The sequence below is a fragment of the Sporobolomyces salmoneus genome, assembly GCF_050403485.1.
Source record: "Sporobolomyces salmoneus JCM6883 DNA, S_salmoneus_JCM6883_v1_ctg25, whole genome shotgun sequence".
NCBI lineage: Eukaryota > Fungi > Basidiomycota > Microbotryomycetes > Sporidiobolales > Sporidiobolaceae > Sporobolomyces > Sporobolomyces salmoneus.
Window position 1 is genome coordinate 207,817 of NW_027481138.1, and position 15,770 is coordinate 223,586.

General features: G+C 51.9%; 6 protein-coding genes across 6 annotated transcripts; 4 read left to right on the plus strand and 2 right to left on the minus strand.

Annotated features, from left to right (window-relative positions):
* Positions 1 to 148: 148 nt before the first annotated feature.
* On the minus strand, positions 149 to 2,965 carry JCM6883_002531 (WD40 repeat domain-containing peptidylprolyl isomerase; the record flags this gene model as incomplete). The annotated part of the gene is made up of 13 exons (XM_076632367.1): positions 149 to 269; positions 328 to 527; positions 595 to 838; positions 897 to 1,012; positions 1,070 to 1,185; positions 1,265 to 1,616; positions 1,681 to 1,821; positions 1,887 to 1,992; positions 2,057 to 2,144; positions 2,217 to 2,449; positions 2,511 to 2,613; positions 2,675 to 2,806; positions 2,869 to 2,965. The coding sequence occupies 13 exons, from the start codon at positions 2,963 to 2,965 to the stop codon at positions 149 to 151; spliced, it is 2,049 nt and encodes a 682-aa protein (XP_076487707.1).
* A 407-nt stretch (positions 2,966 to 3,372) lies between these two features.
* JCM6883_002532 (uncharacterized protein) lies at positions 3,373 to 4,682 on the plus strand (the record flags this gene model as incomplete). Its single annotated transcript, XM_076632368.1, has 3 exons — positions 3,373 to 3,810; positions 3,890 to 4,021; positions 4,089 to 4,682. The coding sequence occupies 3 exons, from the start codon at positions 3,373 to 3,375 to the stop codon at positions 4,680 to 4,682; spliced, it is 1,164 nt and encodes a 387-aa protein (XP_076487708.1).
* A 281-nt stretch (positions 4,683 to 4,963) lies between these two features.
* On the plus strand, positions 4,964 to 6,099 carry JCM6883_002533 (uncharacterized protein; the record flags this gene model as incomplete). The annotated part of the gene is made up of 5 exons (XM_076632369.1): positions 4,964 to 5,041; positions 5,144 to 5,342; positions 5,403 to 5,587; positions 5,670 to 5,841; positions 5,918 to 6,099. The coding sequence occupies 5 exons, from the start codon at positions 4,964 to 4,966 to the stop codon at positions 6,097 to 6,099; spliced, it is 816 nt and encodes a 271-aa protein (XP_076487709.1).
* A 496-nt stretch (positions 6,100 to 6,595) lies between these two features.
* JCM6883_002534 (glutathione S-transferase family protein) lies at positions 6,596 to 7,399 on the plus strand (the record flags this gene model as incomplete). Its single annotated transcript, XM_076632370.1, has 3 exons — positions 6,596 to 6,986; positions 7,075 to 7,192; positions 7,249 to 7,399. 3 exons carry the CDS (start codon positions 6,596 to 6,598, stop codon positions 7,397 to 7,399), a joined length of 660 nt encoding a protein of 219 aa, XP_076487710.1.
* A 382-nt stretch (positions 7,400 to 7,781) lies between these two features.
* On the minus strand, positions 7,782 to 8,458 carry JCM6883_002535 (PPP1R11/YPI1 family protein; the record flags this gene model as incomplete). The annotated part of the gene is made up of 3 exons (XM_076632371.1): positions 7,782 to 7,792; positions 7,851 to 8,162; positions 8,227 to 8,458. The coding sequence occupies 3 exons, from the start codon at positions 8,456 to 8,458 to the stop codon at positions 7,782 to 7,784; spliced, it is 555 nt and encodes a 184-aa protein (XP_076487711.1).
* A 508-nt stretch (positions 8,459 to 8,966) lies between these two features.
* On the plus strand, positions 8,967 to 15,764 carry JCM6883_002536 (uncharacterized protein; the record flags this gene model as incomplete). The annotated part of the gene is made up of 7 exons (XM_076632372.1): positions 8,967 to 9,847; positions 9,910 to 11,449; positions 11,514 to 14,009; positions 14,077 to 14,233; positions 14,303 to 14,436; positions 14,513 to 15,349; positions 15,408 to 15,764. The coding sequence occupies 7 exons, from the start codon at positions 8,967 to 8,969 to the stop codon at positions 15,762 to 15,764; spliced, it is 6,402 nt and encodes a 2,133-aa protein (XP_076487712.1).
* Between the last annotated feature and the right edge of the window lie 6 nt (positions 15,765 to 15,770).

A 15,770-nucleotide genomic window follows, 5' to 3' on the forward strand; every position in this document is an offset into this window, starting at 1 on the left:
TGCAATATCCACAGAAAGTCTCTGCCAACGCCTGTGATTCGGATGCAGAGAACGGATGCGAGCGGAAGGACTCGCGCAAAGCTCAGAGACGAGATACTGCGAGAGGAGGCTTCGAGTCGACTCCAAATTGCATGCAGTGCTATAAGAACTACGATTCGATGTCGATGCTGACAATCTTGATATCGTCGAAAGGTTTATCTCCCTTGTCAGTTCGAACGTTTTCGATATCGTGAATCGTTTCGAATCCCGAAGTAGCGCGACCGAACACACTGCGACTCAAGGGAGTCAGTCAACGAGCACAGAAGATGACAAGAAAAGAAAGCTCACGTGTGTTTTCCGTCTAACCAAGGACAAGGAACCGTCGTGATGAAGAATTGACTACCGTTCGTTTTCGGTCCCGCGTTTGCCATACTGAGCGTATAAGGTCGATCATGTCGCAGAGAGGGCACGATTTCGTCTTCGAACGTTGAACCCCAGAGCGATTCTCCTCCAGTTCCGTCTCCTAATGGATCTCCAGTTTGCAACATCTACAATCACCAAGAATCAGTTTCGCGGTCACAATGAACAGCAAGAAGGAGTAGGGGGGAAACTCACGAATTTGGGGATGACTCGATGGAAAATCACATCGTCGTAATAATTCTTCTTCGATAACCCAACGAAATTCTCGACCGTTTTCGGCGTGAGATCCGGGAATAAATCGATGAAAATGTCTCCCTTTGTCGTATGAATGATCGCTCTTCGACCGAGAGGACCTGATTGAGCAAGAACGGGGGCTGCGAGGGACATTTCGTCTCGAGTCGGTTTCTCGTTGTAGACGTCTCGTTCGCCAGCTTTGTCCCTGTTCGAGTAGACGAGGTCAATAACTAGGTGAGGAAAAAGGGTAGAGTGTGACGTACTCGGGTTCTGAGCGAGTGAACATGTAGAATCGATTTCGTTTGTAAGCTGTGCAGAATAAGGTAGGATCTCGCTCGTTCTTGTCTTGTAACAGAGGGTTCTCGGAAGTAGCCATGGCCTGAGAACTCATTGTTATTAGTGGTGATCGACTCGTGGAAAGAGCTCGCGGACTTACGATTGTAGTGACTCCTTTCTTGACGGGAAGACCTTGATAGAGCGAAACATTGAGGAATCGAACGGTTTCATCTTTCCCAATCATTCGGGCTACCTTGTTCGTTACAGTATTGACGACTGTGAACGATGATCCCAAAACATCAGCTTCTGGACTCGAATAAGCTCACAAAAAGGATGAAAGGTTGGTTTCGCTCACCTTTAATCCCTAGCAAAGTCGGATAAATCACAAATTTTCCTCCTTCATCCCACACGATATTCCCCACCGTTGCTCCCGTCGGTCTTCCTTCCTCGATCCCCTCTAGCGCCAATTTCTCCACGTCCCTCTCAATCGCTAATCGTCGTCCAAACTCCATCGAATCGATCTCGACTCCGGCGGGAAGAGTTCCAGCTTGTTGCATCTCTTGAACGGCTTCTAATGATTCGTCGTACGCTCGGATTAGACGTCCGGTTTGGAATGAGAAGATGGTTACTCGAAGAGAAGGGAGAGAGAGGAGGGCGAAGGAATCTTGAGTTGGGGAAAGAGATAAGGCGACGGGTGTGGATTTCGTCTAACGCAAGGGATCCATGTGAGCAAGCAACTCCGGGAGGGTTGACAGAAGCAGGAGAACTAACCTTTTTGAATTCGTACAATCCAGTTGCCGATTTGTTTTGCCATTCGACATTTTCGGGTTTCTCGAACGGCTCGTTCGGTTCCCAGTATTCAATCATGCCCCCAACGTCGATAGAGATTACCGTATTGTATTTCGGGTTGAACTATCGAGAAAGACATCGGTTCGTTGGAAGCATTTCTCCAGGAGTAGGAGCAAGAAAGGGCTTACAGTCATGAGATGAACACTCTTGCGATGCAGAGAGTCGATCGTGTGTAGAGGTGTTCCGTCTCCACGTCCGTCGTATATCCGGATTGCGGAAGAATCGTAATCCGTGCTGAAAAAGTGACAAATTCAGGGTCAGAAATCGTTCTCGCACGGGCTGGTTGGACCGACCGTACATTGCTAGGAGAGTTCGAGCATCATGTACACCGTGCAGCCAACATGATGTTCGAGGGTTGTAAGGGAGTTTGAGGATGTTGATCATATCTGTGAGGCCGTAGAATCGGAGAATTTCAGTTCCTGAATGTTTCTCTGAAATTCACTGAACTCCGGACGCACCAAAGTTCTCGACATCGAATACTTTCGCACTCCCCTTCACTTCCTTTCCCTCGACGGTCTTCCCTCCAACGTCGGAACCCAAAACCGCCGCACTTTTCCCGTCCTCACTCACACCAACATGTACGATCGGACTCAAGTGGGTTCGATACAATTTCACAAACTCGATTCCGACCGGTTGTTTCTTCCAGAATTTCAGAATTCCGTCTTGCGATGCAGTGAGGACGAAATTGGTTCTGCGAAAGAGAGAATTAGCTGTCATTTTGCGATAGAGAGCGGGAGAGCGGGGAGGCTCACTTCGTAACGGCTATTTGTGAGAGATGGTCACGGTGCATGAACGACTTCCAGTACCGATCAGCAGAGGGTAAGCGGTCGAGGTAAAGTCGTTCATGTTTGAGAACTGAGGGAAGGTCGAGTATCAGCTTCACCGGACGCCGTCTTGCAAGCTTGTTGGAATGCACCTTTTCGTTTCTTGGTAGGAGCACCCTCTGCGCCTGCTGGTAACGGCATCGGTCCCACATCATCGTCGTCGCTTTCATCTTCAGGATCAACAACATCTGTTGCTCCAATATCTACCACGCCATTCGAGGGAGCTACGTACGATCGTTTCAGCTTTCGATGCTCTACTAGAGGGGTAGGAACGGGAGAGACTGACGAGCGAAATCGACTTGATCAATTTCATCTGCTTTCCTCTTGAGCGAGTCTTGCGTTGTGCCTGCTCCGTTCGTACTGGCTTCCGAGTCGGCTCCCATCTCGTATAAGGCGATTCTCGAGGGTCGAAGGTGAAGGTAGAGATCAAACTGCTCGACCGCTCTTTCGCTTCCGACTCTTCACTCCGAATTCGCTACAACAATGTCTGATGACTGGTCCTTCTCGACTACTTGCTCCCTGGGCGATTCGGTCACGCCTACTCTCAGTCTCGACGCGACTACTCCCGTCTCACGGCGGGTCGGAAACAACTGCACTTTCGCAACTTCACAACTCGCTCTCAAGCTCACGGTGCAGATTGACGGTGAAACGATACACCCTGGTCAACTCGACAGAAGTGCGGTCGTTCGAGAAGTCACAGATTGGTTGCGAAAGGTGGGATCCGGCTTTCCCTAGTCTTCTGAGTCGCTTTGTTCGTCTCGCTGACTAGTAAACGCTGGATCTTCAGAATATGTCCAAGCTAGGCATAGACGCTGTCGGAGTACCGTACATCGCCTTCGAAATCCTCACAAGTCTGCTTCTTCTCGTGTTTTCCCTGAACTCTCCTCGCTCACCGACCGTGCTCATTGCAGTTCCTCTCCACGTCGCTACTCGCTCGACTCGTGCTCGAGCACTCATCATCGATTCTCCTTCCATTCCTTCCGGGTCTCTGTCGTCTATCTCGCTCTGTCTCAATTTCGTTTCTCCTCCTTCACTTCAGAATGCTTCGCAATCGCAATCGACGAGTCAAGGAGGCTCACAAGAAGGTCTACTCATCCATCAACTCCTCGCTCCGTACCCTGCTCCGCTACACTTCACGCTCTCGCCGCTTCTACGCTCCGCTTTGTCGAGACTATTTGGAGACTTGTCGGAAACGTTTCCGATTTGTTTCAATCCGACTTGGGTCGACGTAGGCTCATCTGCTCATATCGCTTCGGGAGTGTCTGATACTCTGACACTGTCGGCCCCTGCTCACTGTTCACTGTTAGAGACTATCGAACGATCTTCCATCCCTCCGTTCAGTCGCTGGTTCACTCTCGAGATCCCTCAAGCACTCGACACTGCTTGCTACAGGTCAACTGGATCTGAGCGAACTCTCTGAGGCTTGTGATCTACAGCAGGTGCGTCGAGCCAACTTTGGTCTGAGGGTTGTTCGCACGGGGTGACCTTGCTCGTTCTGTCTCATAGGATCTCATCGAGTTGTTCTCGCCTGCCCCTCAAACCGACCCTACCGCAACGCTAGAAGCTCAAAATTCGAGCTTGACCTCATCAGAAGCGATCGAACGTAGTCTCCTTTTGCTCGGAAAACAAGCTCACCTTGTCGATCCCGTCAATCTCGATCCTATCTCCGAACGACCTGCACCTTCGCCGGCTACTCCGTCGTCTGGGAGACGAGGTTCGAGGAGAGGACGCGGAGTGACTCGGGCGAGGGGTAGAGGGAGAGGCAGGGGAAGATTGAACAGTGTGAACTTGAGACGAAGCAACAGGAAGAGGGGGACGACCGGAGGAGGTTACAAAGACGCTTCAACGTCAGATAACGACGACGACTACCCTGAGTCGGATAGCGGCGGAAGTGGGTTCGAAGAGGACAGGTTGCCCGAAGAAGCTCGAGTCGGTCGAAACGAAGCGGTATCAGAGGAATACGAAGACTGGATCGACGACCTCGTCCCGAGCTCTACTTTGTGGATGGAGAAGTCGCAAACGACGAATGAGGAAGAAGATGCTGGCGAGCTGTCGTGCGCTGAAGAAGGAGGAAAGAATGAAATGATTTTGGATTTTTGACATGAAGACTCTTCAAGCCCGTTCTCGCTTGGTCCTCCCGCTACAGAGCTCGTCAGCTCCATTGATTCGGGGTCGCAGGAGACATTCGTCGCGAAATTCCTTCGGCTTTTCTTGCGCGCCGAAGCGATTTCCTTTCTTTCTCTCTTCTCCGCTCGCCTCGCTCGGCTCTTTGCTCTCGCATTCTCACCTTGCATCAACTTTTCGCACACGCCTTACTGTCTCTCGACTCCCTACCTCGGTTCCCTGCTCCAATTCAAAGTGCCCCACTTCCGAGCCATAAAATGTCGTCCAATGATCTCTTCAGCGTCAAGGGGAAGATTGTCGTAGTCACGGGTGGTGGTAAGGGTATCGGAAGAATGGTAAGTGCTACTCCTCAAGCTCTCTCAACTGCCGGAACTCGAGGCAGCTGAATCCACCTCGTCCCGGGCCGCCTTTACTGACCCTCCCCTTCTCGCTCATAGATCTCTGAAGGGTTCGTCAAAGCCGGAGCTGCGAAAGTCTACATCTCGTCTCGGGATCAGAAATCTCTTCAACAATCCGCGGACGAAATGAACAAATTGCCCGGAGTGTCGGGCAACCCTTGCGTCGCGATCGCAGCGGACCTATCCAAGGCGGACGGTGTCAAGAGCCTCGTTGCGGAGATCGAGAAGCGGGAGAAACGTGAGTCTTCGATTTTGACGGTTTTCATTTTTGGCGAAGACTGACTGTTTCTGTCCGCAGATGTCAATGTCCTCGTGAACAACAGCGGAAACAACTGGGGACAGAGCTACGACGAGTACCCTGAAGCGGCGTGGGATCGAGTGCTCGGATTAAACTTGAAAATGGTCTTCCTTCTCACTCAGAAACTTACGCCGTTGTTGGAGGCGAGTTTGCCGAGCAAGGAAGGCCCTTGGGAAGATCCTGCTGTGAGTCACACATATCTCGTCGTTTTCCGTCAGGTCGAGTGACCTTCGCCGAGAACCGTTGAACTGACAATTCTCGTCGCAGCGAATTATCAACATCGGATCCGTCGACGGTATTCGAGTTCCCGCACTCGAAACGTTCGCTTACAGTGCGTCGAAAGCGGGGCTTCACCACATGAGTCGTGTCCTTGCGAACCATCTCGGGAAGCGCGGAATCACGTCAAACACTCTCGCTTGCGGACCTTTCCAATCGAAGAGTATGTACACCTTTCGCATCAATCTACAGAACCGCGATCATGACCTCGAGCTGACGTCGTCGTAACTCGTGTGCAGTGATGGCCGCAACTCTCGAATCTGCCGGAGATATCATCGTTCAAGGAATTCCCCTCCGTCGCATTGGATCTCCCGAGGACGTCGCCGGTGCTTGCCGCTTCTTGGCGTCTCGCGCGGGAGCGTACGTGAATGGAGCTACGATTACCCTCGACGGTGGATCCGTTGTATCGAGCAAGTTGTAGAATGTCTCAATTTTGGTTTGTGGTGGAATTCAGTACCTTACGATCGTATCGCTTGAGTCTTGCCGAAACCAGTGAGTGTTGCATGAGCACGAGGCGACAACGAGGTGCAGATTCTCGTTCATAGACCGTCGCGAGATGCTGAGCCGATCCGAGCTCGCTCGTCGCGTCTATCGTTCTCGTTCTTATCGCGAACAATGTCAAGCTGTGACACGGATCACAAATCGGTTACATAAGAGATTGCCTAAAATTCGGGGAGATTACGAAATCATTTCAACTCCAACGTGTTCCTCCACTTCTCTCCTTGCTTCTCTCTCTTCTTCTTCTCACTCTCTCTTTCAATCTTCACCCCTCGCCCTCACAACACACACACAACTCATTTGTCAGTACATCTACATGGCGGTCCTGTACTCAGGGCGCTTGGACGAATTGTACTCACCAAACTTCGTTTTTCTTCCCTTTTCTTCCCTTTTCCTTCCCTTTCTCCCCCCTGTAGACCATGGCACAATTCACTCTTTATTCGCACGGAGGAGGACCTAACGGATGGAGCGTCGCCTTCATTCTGAAGGCCCTAGGTCTCTCCTACGAGACGAAGTACCTCGATTTTGCGAAAGGTGAACAGAAATCGGAGGAGTTTTTGAAGCTATGCCCGAACGGACGTATTCCAGCGCTCGTCGATTCGGCTAACAACAAATTCTGCGTGTGGGAGTCCAAAGCCTGCATGAAATACCTCATCGCCAAGTACGATACCGACAAAAAGTTCGGCGTTTCCGGAATCGAAGACGAAACTCTCCTCGACACCTGGCTCTTCTTCCAAGCTTCCGGACAAGGACCTTACTTCGGACAAGCCGCTCACTTCAAGATGTTCGCTCCCGAGAAAATCCCTTACGGTAAGCGTCTCTTCGTCGACTTTCTCGAGTTTTCATTTTTCGCTCTCGCTGGTTTTCGCCGTTCTTACAACGCCTTTCCCCTTGACAGGTATCGAACGTTACGCGAAGGAGGTTCAACGTGTATTCTCTGTCCTCGAATCGGTTCTCAGCAAACAAGAATGGCTCGTCGGAGGAAAACTCACCATCGCCGATTTGGCTTTCATCACGTACGTCTGCTTCTTTCCTTATCTCGCTCCTTGACTGACACGAACTCGTCGTCTAGCTGGAACAACTTTGGTCTCCACGCTCTCCTCCCCGAGGGAGTCGATGCAAACAAGGAATTCCCCGCCGTCGTCAAGTGGCACTCGAAATTGCTCGAACTTCCTTACGTCACCGAGGCTCTCAAGGAACGTGATGAAGTCATGAAGCAATAGATGGAAAGTAGGAGGTTCTGTAGCAACAGACTGGATTTGTGGCTACACGTTGGGATTTGTTTGCAGTTTCGAAATAATGAACAAAAAGCAGTGATTTACCCCTCAAATGTTACCTCTGGTGCAAACTTGGTACGGCGCGCGTACAAGACGCTGCAGCTCGATCGCTGGAGTCGGTACAGTCGAGATGAAGGTGGCTGAGAACAGAAAGAGCTTGCGGAAGAGAGGTTGCTTTCTCGATCTCAGTGTCTAGTCGACCTGTCTCTGCGCGTGGGAAGCTCCACTTCGGGCTTGGACCATACTGAATGACAACAACGAATGCGAAGGAAAGAAAGAAACAGTAAATCGGAATCATGTACAACGAAAGACAGCTCTCCGACAAAGATCAAGCTTTGCCTACGAATCAACAAACGTCAGGCGCTTTCGGATGATAAAGACTCTACGACGAGCTCACCTTTGCCTTTATCTCCACCCGTACCAGGCTGTCGCTCATAAGCGTTTGGTATCGGCGTCGGAGGTAACTCAACGACAGTCTGACTCCCTCCCCCGTTGCTCCTCGTGGTTGATCCTCCCTCACTCGCTCCATGATTACAGTCTCCGTCGTGATGGTGATGATGGTGACGGTGTCGTCTCCGTCTCGACGAGGGTTGTGGTCTCGCTTCCCTCGAGTCGGCTGAACCAATCGAAGAATCCGAATCTTCTCCCGAAGAGTCACTTTCATCCGAAGACTCGTCGAACTCCTTCGGTTTATGATAGATACAACAGACTGTTCAACATCACAATTCGTCAGCAGGTTCGCAGAGATAGAGGAGAGGGATAGGAGAACTGACTCTTTGATTTCTTCCTACCCAATCCTTCATTATCTACCGTTTCCGCCGTGAATTGTACCCTCTGACCTGGTTGACCAGTCCCTCTCACTCGGACGGTCCCTTCGAGAGAAGGAGCGGGGTCTGGAGCGGAAGAAGATGAACCGGCTTCAGGTTGAGGAGGTGCATCGGTGACGGTCAGGGTGCGGGATCCGTGGGAAGCTGGAGCTGTGTTGGATGGTCTTGTTGCTTGCATAATGAATTTGGAGAGTCTGAGTGAATAGTGAGGAGGAAAGAGCGAGCTTGATATTCTCATCATTCGACTTCTAACTTCAACTCAGCAAAAAGACCCTTCAAGCACGCCAGGGTCTAGTGGTACCACTCAAACTTCGACAGATCGACACAAGAGTACGGGAAACCAAGGAGAAAGGAAAATTGTCGGAATCGACGTCAATCTCGAGTTGGAGCGGTTTCACACGCGTCGACGTAGCTAGAGGTGAGCCAACTCCTTATCATTGCTGTTGAGTGCCTGGGCAGGAGAGCTCGAGGATCGCACTGGGGAATGCAGCGCGCAAAGGTAGCGGGACAGCCGGACGTCCCCACTAGCTAGAGCCGCCTCTCCTTGACGGTCAAAATAGAGACAGTGTAGATAACAGGAGATGGCGGAGACAGCTAAGAGATGCATGACGAGCTCAGTCGAGAGGGATGAGCTGACCTAACTTCCGCGACTTGACTTCTATCCAGAGCCGAACTCAGCTGTAGCCATGTCGCAATCAACTCCTATACAACCATCAACACACTCTGAACATCGACCTTTACTCCCATCAACAGGGACTCCTCGATTCTCCCCCTACCCTCCAGCCGCTCTCCGAACTTCTCTTTTCCACCAATCCTTCCGAACGCCTTCCTCGAGCTCAACTCCGATACTCAGTACACCACGCTCGCTAACACTCCCTTCCCGTATCTCGACGCCGTACACGCCAATTGGAATCGTTCCACTCGTTCCTCAAAACACCCCTCTCAGCACTTCCTCCTCCTTCGGACCTCTTCGAACGACTTCTTCTCAACTCGCAAGTCTCTCAACGACGACGAAAAGAACCCAGAAGAACAACCCGTTCGAGAAGCTCAGTGCGAACGATTTCGATCAATTCGTGAATGGATTGAGGGAGAAAGTTAAGAATGCGTTGGATCCGGAGGTCGAAAGGAAACGCAGGAGGGAGGAACGAGAGGAGAGACAGAGGCTACGAGACGCGAAGGAGAAGGAGAAGGAACGAGAACAGATCGAGAGGGAGAAAATGGAAGAGGAGGCGAGTGGGACGAAAGATGTGTTTGGAGAGATCAAGAATGTCGTCGAGCACGATGACGAAGAGGAAGAGGAGGAGGTAGAAAGCGAGAATGAGAACCTCGTGAATGGGCAGCAGGTCAAGATTGATCCGAATCAGAGTAGAGGGGAAACGTCAGAGGAGGAGGAGTCGGTTGAACCCGAAAAACCGATGAAGAAACCGGTTGAGATCGTCCTGCTCGATAGCGACGAGGAGGAAGAGGTGGAAACAGAGAAGAATGAAACGATGTCGAGCGTCGGGGACGAGAGTTCTGCTGAGGAGGAATACTCTGGTAGTGAGGAAATCGAAGAGGATGAACTGCGGTCAGTGTTCCCTTCTTCTCCTTCACAACATCCAAGCGCGTGCTGATCATTTCCCATACCAGGTCAAGCTCTTCTCGCTCTCCCTCGCCAGATTCTCTATCTCGCAACTCCGCTCGACCTTCAGCCCACCCTCGACCTCCGATCGAATACCCTTCCCTTTCCGTCTCTTCTTCTCGTCAGTCAACGAACGAACTTGAAGAATCAGTCTCGGTCGACAACGATGAATCGAGAAGACTCTCTTCTTCACCAGACCCTCCAGCAGCTCGCGCTCGTCAGTCATCGAAACGGGAGAGATCGCCGTTGTTCAGACCGAGGAACGAAGGATCGGTATCGTTGTCGGCTCCTGAAGATTACGAGTTGGACGTCGAACGAGACTACTTCAGTCAAGAGGAAGTTGACGATGGTCAAGCTGACCTGTCGGCAGAGGAGAAGGGGACAGACGAGGAGAATCACGCCAATGTTTTCGAATCGCTCGTCAACGCTCCAGACCAACCAGGAGACGAACAGCGACAAGACTTTGAGGGATCAGAAGAAGAGGCAGAAGGCGAGGAGGACATGCTCGATTTACCTCCGGTTTCGCAAAGAGTCAAGAGGGATGCTTTCGGACGACCGATTCGATACCAAGAAGCAGATGGAACGGAAGGAGGAGAGTTCGAAGGGTACGAAGAAGAAGAAGGATTCGGGGAAGATTCAGCTGGAGAGGTTCAAGATTATCAGATTGACGAGTTTGTTGGAGCTGAGGAACCGATGAGAGCGAGTTACGGATTTAGGTTAGAAGACCTCGTCGAAGAGAGTGTCAAGGAGGCGGATCGAGTCGTAGAGGAAGCAGCAGCGGAGGAACCTGAGAATTTAGGAACGATTGAATTGGACGATTCAGACGACGAACCTCCGAACGAAACAGCTCCCGACCTCACTGTCCCTTCGCAACCTAAACCTGAACCTCAACCTGCACCAATCGACCTCCTTCTCTCCCAGACACAGACGATTCTTCCTGGTTCCGCCGATCCCTCCGACGTCCGATTCACTGAACCTTTCGAATTCGCAACTTCTGTTCTCCCTCCCTCCACGGATCTACCCACCGAACCCGCTCCTATCTCGCTTCCCCTGGCCGAACAGATCACGACACCCGTTCTCCCGTTCTCCCTTCCGCGACCAGAATCAGTTTTGCAAGGCGAAACCTCCTTCTACGATTTCCGAACTCCGCCGGAAGCTCAAACAGACTTTCTCGATGTCGATCAGGTGCGAATGAGAGAAATGGAACGATTACCGTTCTTGCAGGAAGCGGAGAATGGGAACGTGTTTGAGGGATACGAAGAGGAGGATGAAACGAAGAAGGAAAAGGACATGGAGTTACCTCAGGACGAAGAGATGCAGGTTGAGACTGAGATCGAAGCCGAAGAAATCGAGTCTGTCGGAAAAGGAAAGGAGAACGCGGGAGCGAAAGATGATTCTCCTCAGGGTGACGGAGAAGATCAAGGCGAGTACTTTGGGGAAGATGTGCCTGGGGATGAGGTTGTAGTTGGAGGAGAACTTGATTCGGAGGACGAAGGGTCTGGGTCAGGGTCGGGAGCCAGGGCGACCTACTCAGAAGAAGACTCGGAGGTAAGCACTATTCGTTCCAATCTTCGTTTCTCTCTCACTGACGCTCTACTCCGTCTGTTGACAGGATCTCGGACCTCGGATTCCGTACGAAGCGAAAGGAAAAGGCGTGGCTCTCCCCTCCCCCGCAGTCGACTCCGAGGACGACCTTTCTCGATTCGCTCTTTCCGATCCAGAAGATGGAGAGGAGCAGGATGACGACGACGAAGAAGATCCTTGGCAACTACACCTCCTCTACGATTACGACCTTGGCGATCTCGAACACATGATGCGAATTCTCTCGAAACAACTCGCTCGAGCTCAAAGTGAAAGAATGTATCAAGACATTCTTTTGAAGCTTCAGGACGTTCAGGATGTCTATATCGATAAAGGTGGAGAAATTCTCGATACGAGCGATCAGGAGGAAGAAGAGGAAGAGCAGATGGAAGAGATGGATGGAGGAGAAGCGAGTCACTTCGATTCAGAAGCAGGACCGTCCGAGTTCGATCAAGCGTCGGATGCTGAAGCTCAACCTCACTCGCCTGACCGCTCAGCTTTCGAACACCTCGAGGAGAAGGAGGAGGAGGAGGAGGAGACCAATCTCGATGCCGCGGATCAACACGCTCGAGATCAAGTCCTTGCAATCGCCTCTCAGCTCGTCGACCTCCAGTCTTCCTCGAACCCTTATCCTTCCCTTCGTATCGGCTCTTCATCAATTGATCATCCCGAAGAGACTTTCTCGAGTCACTTCCGTCAAGAAGACGCTCCTCAACCGAAACTCGATGATCCGATCAACCTTCCTCCTCCTCCAGCTTCCGTCACCGATGTCAATGAACCTATCGAGTCACAGCAACAGGATGAAGAACTCGAGATCGAAAGAGTCGTCGCGGATGAGCAACAACCGATCGAACTACCGAAAGGAGAAGAAACGACCGTCGATTCGGAGATGAAGGAGCAAGTCGACAGCGCCGATCGAGTCGAGACGCAAGGAGACGAAGGAGGTTTGTCGATAGTCGACGATGATGAATTTGTCGCGCCGTCGGTCGCCGAAAAACTTCCCATCGCGTCGAAACAAGCCGCAAATCTCGACGAAACGTCTCCGATTCCCGAGATTCAACAACCTGTCTCTTCGACTTCCGAGATTGACGGTACACCTAAACCTTCTTCACTACTCCCGGAACGACCAGTCTCCGCAGACGTCATTGAAGACGCAAAATCGCCTCAGGACGAAATCTCGGAACCGAAAGTTTCGCCTCCATTGAAGGAAACGGCCTCGACATCGCCTGGAGTTGCCTCAAGCTCCATCGAGCTCGTCCAAACATCGAAAGACAAACCGACCGACGTTGATTCATCCATTTCTGTCGAGTCGAATCGAACCTCAGTTCCCAAGCTTTCCCCCTTCGTCCCACTCCCGCCCTCGTCCACGCCTTCGATTGCACACCCTTCAGGCCCTGATCTCTCTCACTTCTCTTCACACTTCCGCTACGAGCCCGATGGACCTCCTCCTTCCCTCGACGCACCTCTCAACTTGCCAGCTCCCCCATCAGCGGTTACGAATGTCGACGAGCCCATTATTCGCGAACAACAAGACGAGGAACTCGAGCCCGAGATTCAAGTTTCGAACGAGGCAGAAATCGCCGAGATGCACAACTTGAGCGAAATGGTCGATCTCTCGCACGACGTCAAACCGAAAGAGGCAAACGACTTTGAAGAATCCCAACCCGAGACGGACTCAATGATGGTTATCGACGACGATGAACCTGTCGCGGGCGTCGAAACTCCTGAAGTTCAGACGCAAGAGAAGGAAATGGAACCTCAAATCGTCGAACACCGAAGTCGAATTGGAGCTACTCCACCTCCTCCTTCCACATCAACTCACGTCGAAGAGCAGAAGGAACAAGACTCGATGATCGTCGAGGGCTCGGCACCGCCTCAGAACCCAGCTCTCACGTTGTCCACCCCTCCTCGTTCTCCCTCTCCCTCTGAATCCGCTCTTCCTCCTCCTTCCGATTCGACTCTCGCGACTGCTCAATCAGTCCCTTCCTTCTTGACACACCCTGCTCCTGAACCTTCGTCTCTCACCTCGGCGGCGGACGAGATTCGATTTGACGACATCGCTGCAGAAGACTCGGACGAAGCCTCTCCCTCAATTTCAGATGACGAAGGTGGCAGCGAGGCTGAGATCGCCCATGAACTCCTCAGTCCTCACAAGATACTCGGCGGAGTATTGGGATTCGCAGGAGGAGCAGACGAATTCGGAGAAACTATCGTGATGAACTCTGATAGCGAGGAAGAAGAGGAGGAAGCGGTCATCGAGAAGCAGTCGAACGGCGATCAAGACGAAGGAGTCGAAGAGCTCGATCTCGATTCGGTCAAGATGGCTCTTCGAAGGCAGAACGAACTGGACGAAGAGGAGGAGGAGGAGAATCAGCGTCAAGTTTCCGAGCCGCCGTCTTCTGAGCCTATCAGCTACGCCAGCTCGAATCCAGATGAGGAGTCTAGCTTGAATGGTCTGATGTATGAACCGGACAACACGTTTCTAGACGACTTTGGCGGAGGTCCCGAAGAAGGCGAAGTCGAAGAGGTAAGATCGTCTTTCGCTATTTTGTTTTTCCTAGTTCTGCTGCTCACGCTGTTCGTTCGATACTCAGCTTCCTGAAGTCGGCGATCTCGGAGCATCGCCAACTCGTGCCGAATCGTCGTCGATCCGAATCCACGACGTTCTCGAACCGGGAGAGTGGGATCCTTCTCGACCTATCGAGTTCGGCACTTCAACGTCAACAGATGAAGTAGACTCGAGCAGATCCAGTAAGTTTCGCTTCCGACTTCTAAACTGAATCGTTTGCCTGACTGACTCGCGGCTTCCGAACTTTCCAGCTGGCGCCCGAGACATTGACGCCGAAGTGCAACCACCTCAAAATGTCCCAATCGTAGGCGAGGAATCAGATGTTGTCGCAGTCGTCGAAATGAGTGAAGAAGACGGAGTCGAGAAGACAGAAGGGACGAGCGAGGTAAGTTGATCTCTGCAGCGCGACTCTCTCAGACTCTGACGCTGACTCTTCGTGTTCATTCCCGCCTTGCATCTAGTCGACGCCGATTGACTCGGAACTCTCGAAGGCAGTCGCGGAGAGCGTTGTCGAGGCTCTTGCAGCAGAAACTGAATCGATTGGGCACTTTCCATTTATTGAGGTCGATCCCGAAGTCATCGAGGAAGCACTTCACCCGACTCAACACGAGACGTCGAATGAAGCTCAAGCCCAACGACTTGAGGAGAAAGAGGAAACGACGAATGTCGTTCCCGAACTCAGAGTCCCTTCACCCGATTCGACAGTCAAATCTCCCTCTGCAGCTCCCCCTTCTTCGGAGTCTGGAGACGAGGTCATTCTCGTGACTCGACCATCCCGACGATCTCGACCAGAATCTTCAACTCCACGCGAAATCAAGCCTTCGACCATCGGACGTCGCTCGCTCGCATCTGATACCCTCGAAGTACCTTCTCCCGTTCGCCGTTCGTCTCGACTTTCGAGTACCGGCCCACAAGCCCCTTCGTCGTCCGCAATTGACTCTCCTTCTACCTCCTCGCCCTCGACGTCTTCGAAAGGGAAACGTTCTCGTAAATCAGACGAATCCAGCGCAGAAGTTGCGAATCCCTCGACGCCAATCATCAAGAAGGCGAGAAGAAGTGGTCATCCAGTCAAATACGTCATCGAAAGCGAAGAACCTGCACCTCCGACGAACCGAGGTTCGCTTCGAGTTCACCACCATCACCATCATCTCGAAGCGAATTCGACTCCTTCGACTTCTTCCTCCTCCTCGACTAAGTTTGAACCGCCTCTCACTCGATCTCGATGTCATTTCACGCGGTTGAAAGTTTCTTCAGTCTCAAACCAAAATTCACTTCCTTACGAATTTCTCGTTCCAGCCGTGAGCCTCTTCACTTCCCATTCTATTTGACCAATCTGACAGATCTTTCTCCATGCAGTGCGCTTTAACCTCGCCGATAGCCATCGAAACGATGAAACGATCTCGAGTGGAAAATCTGGGCCCTATCGAGGAATCAATGCACTGCCGCGGGACCCCCTTGGGAGGAAGAGGATTTGACTCGGACGCGGCGAAAGTCATGGACGATCGACACCCTCGCAAACTCGTTCCGGACGAAGACGTTCTCGACGTGGTCTTGAGAATCGTAGGAAGTGAGATCTTTGATGAAGGAGAAGTCGAGCTTTTACCTCGACAAGTTCAGGAGGAGGAGGAGGAGGAGGAGGAGCGAACGGAAGGGGCTGAAGATGAGGACGACAGAGAAGAGGGAGAAATCGAAGAGGGACAGGTTGTCGAATGAACTCGC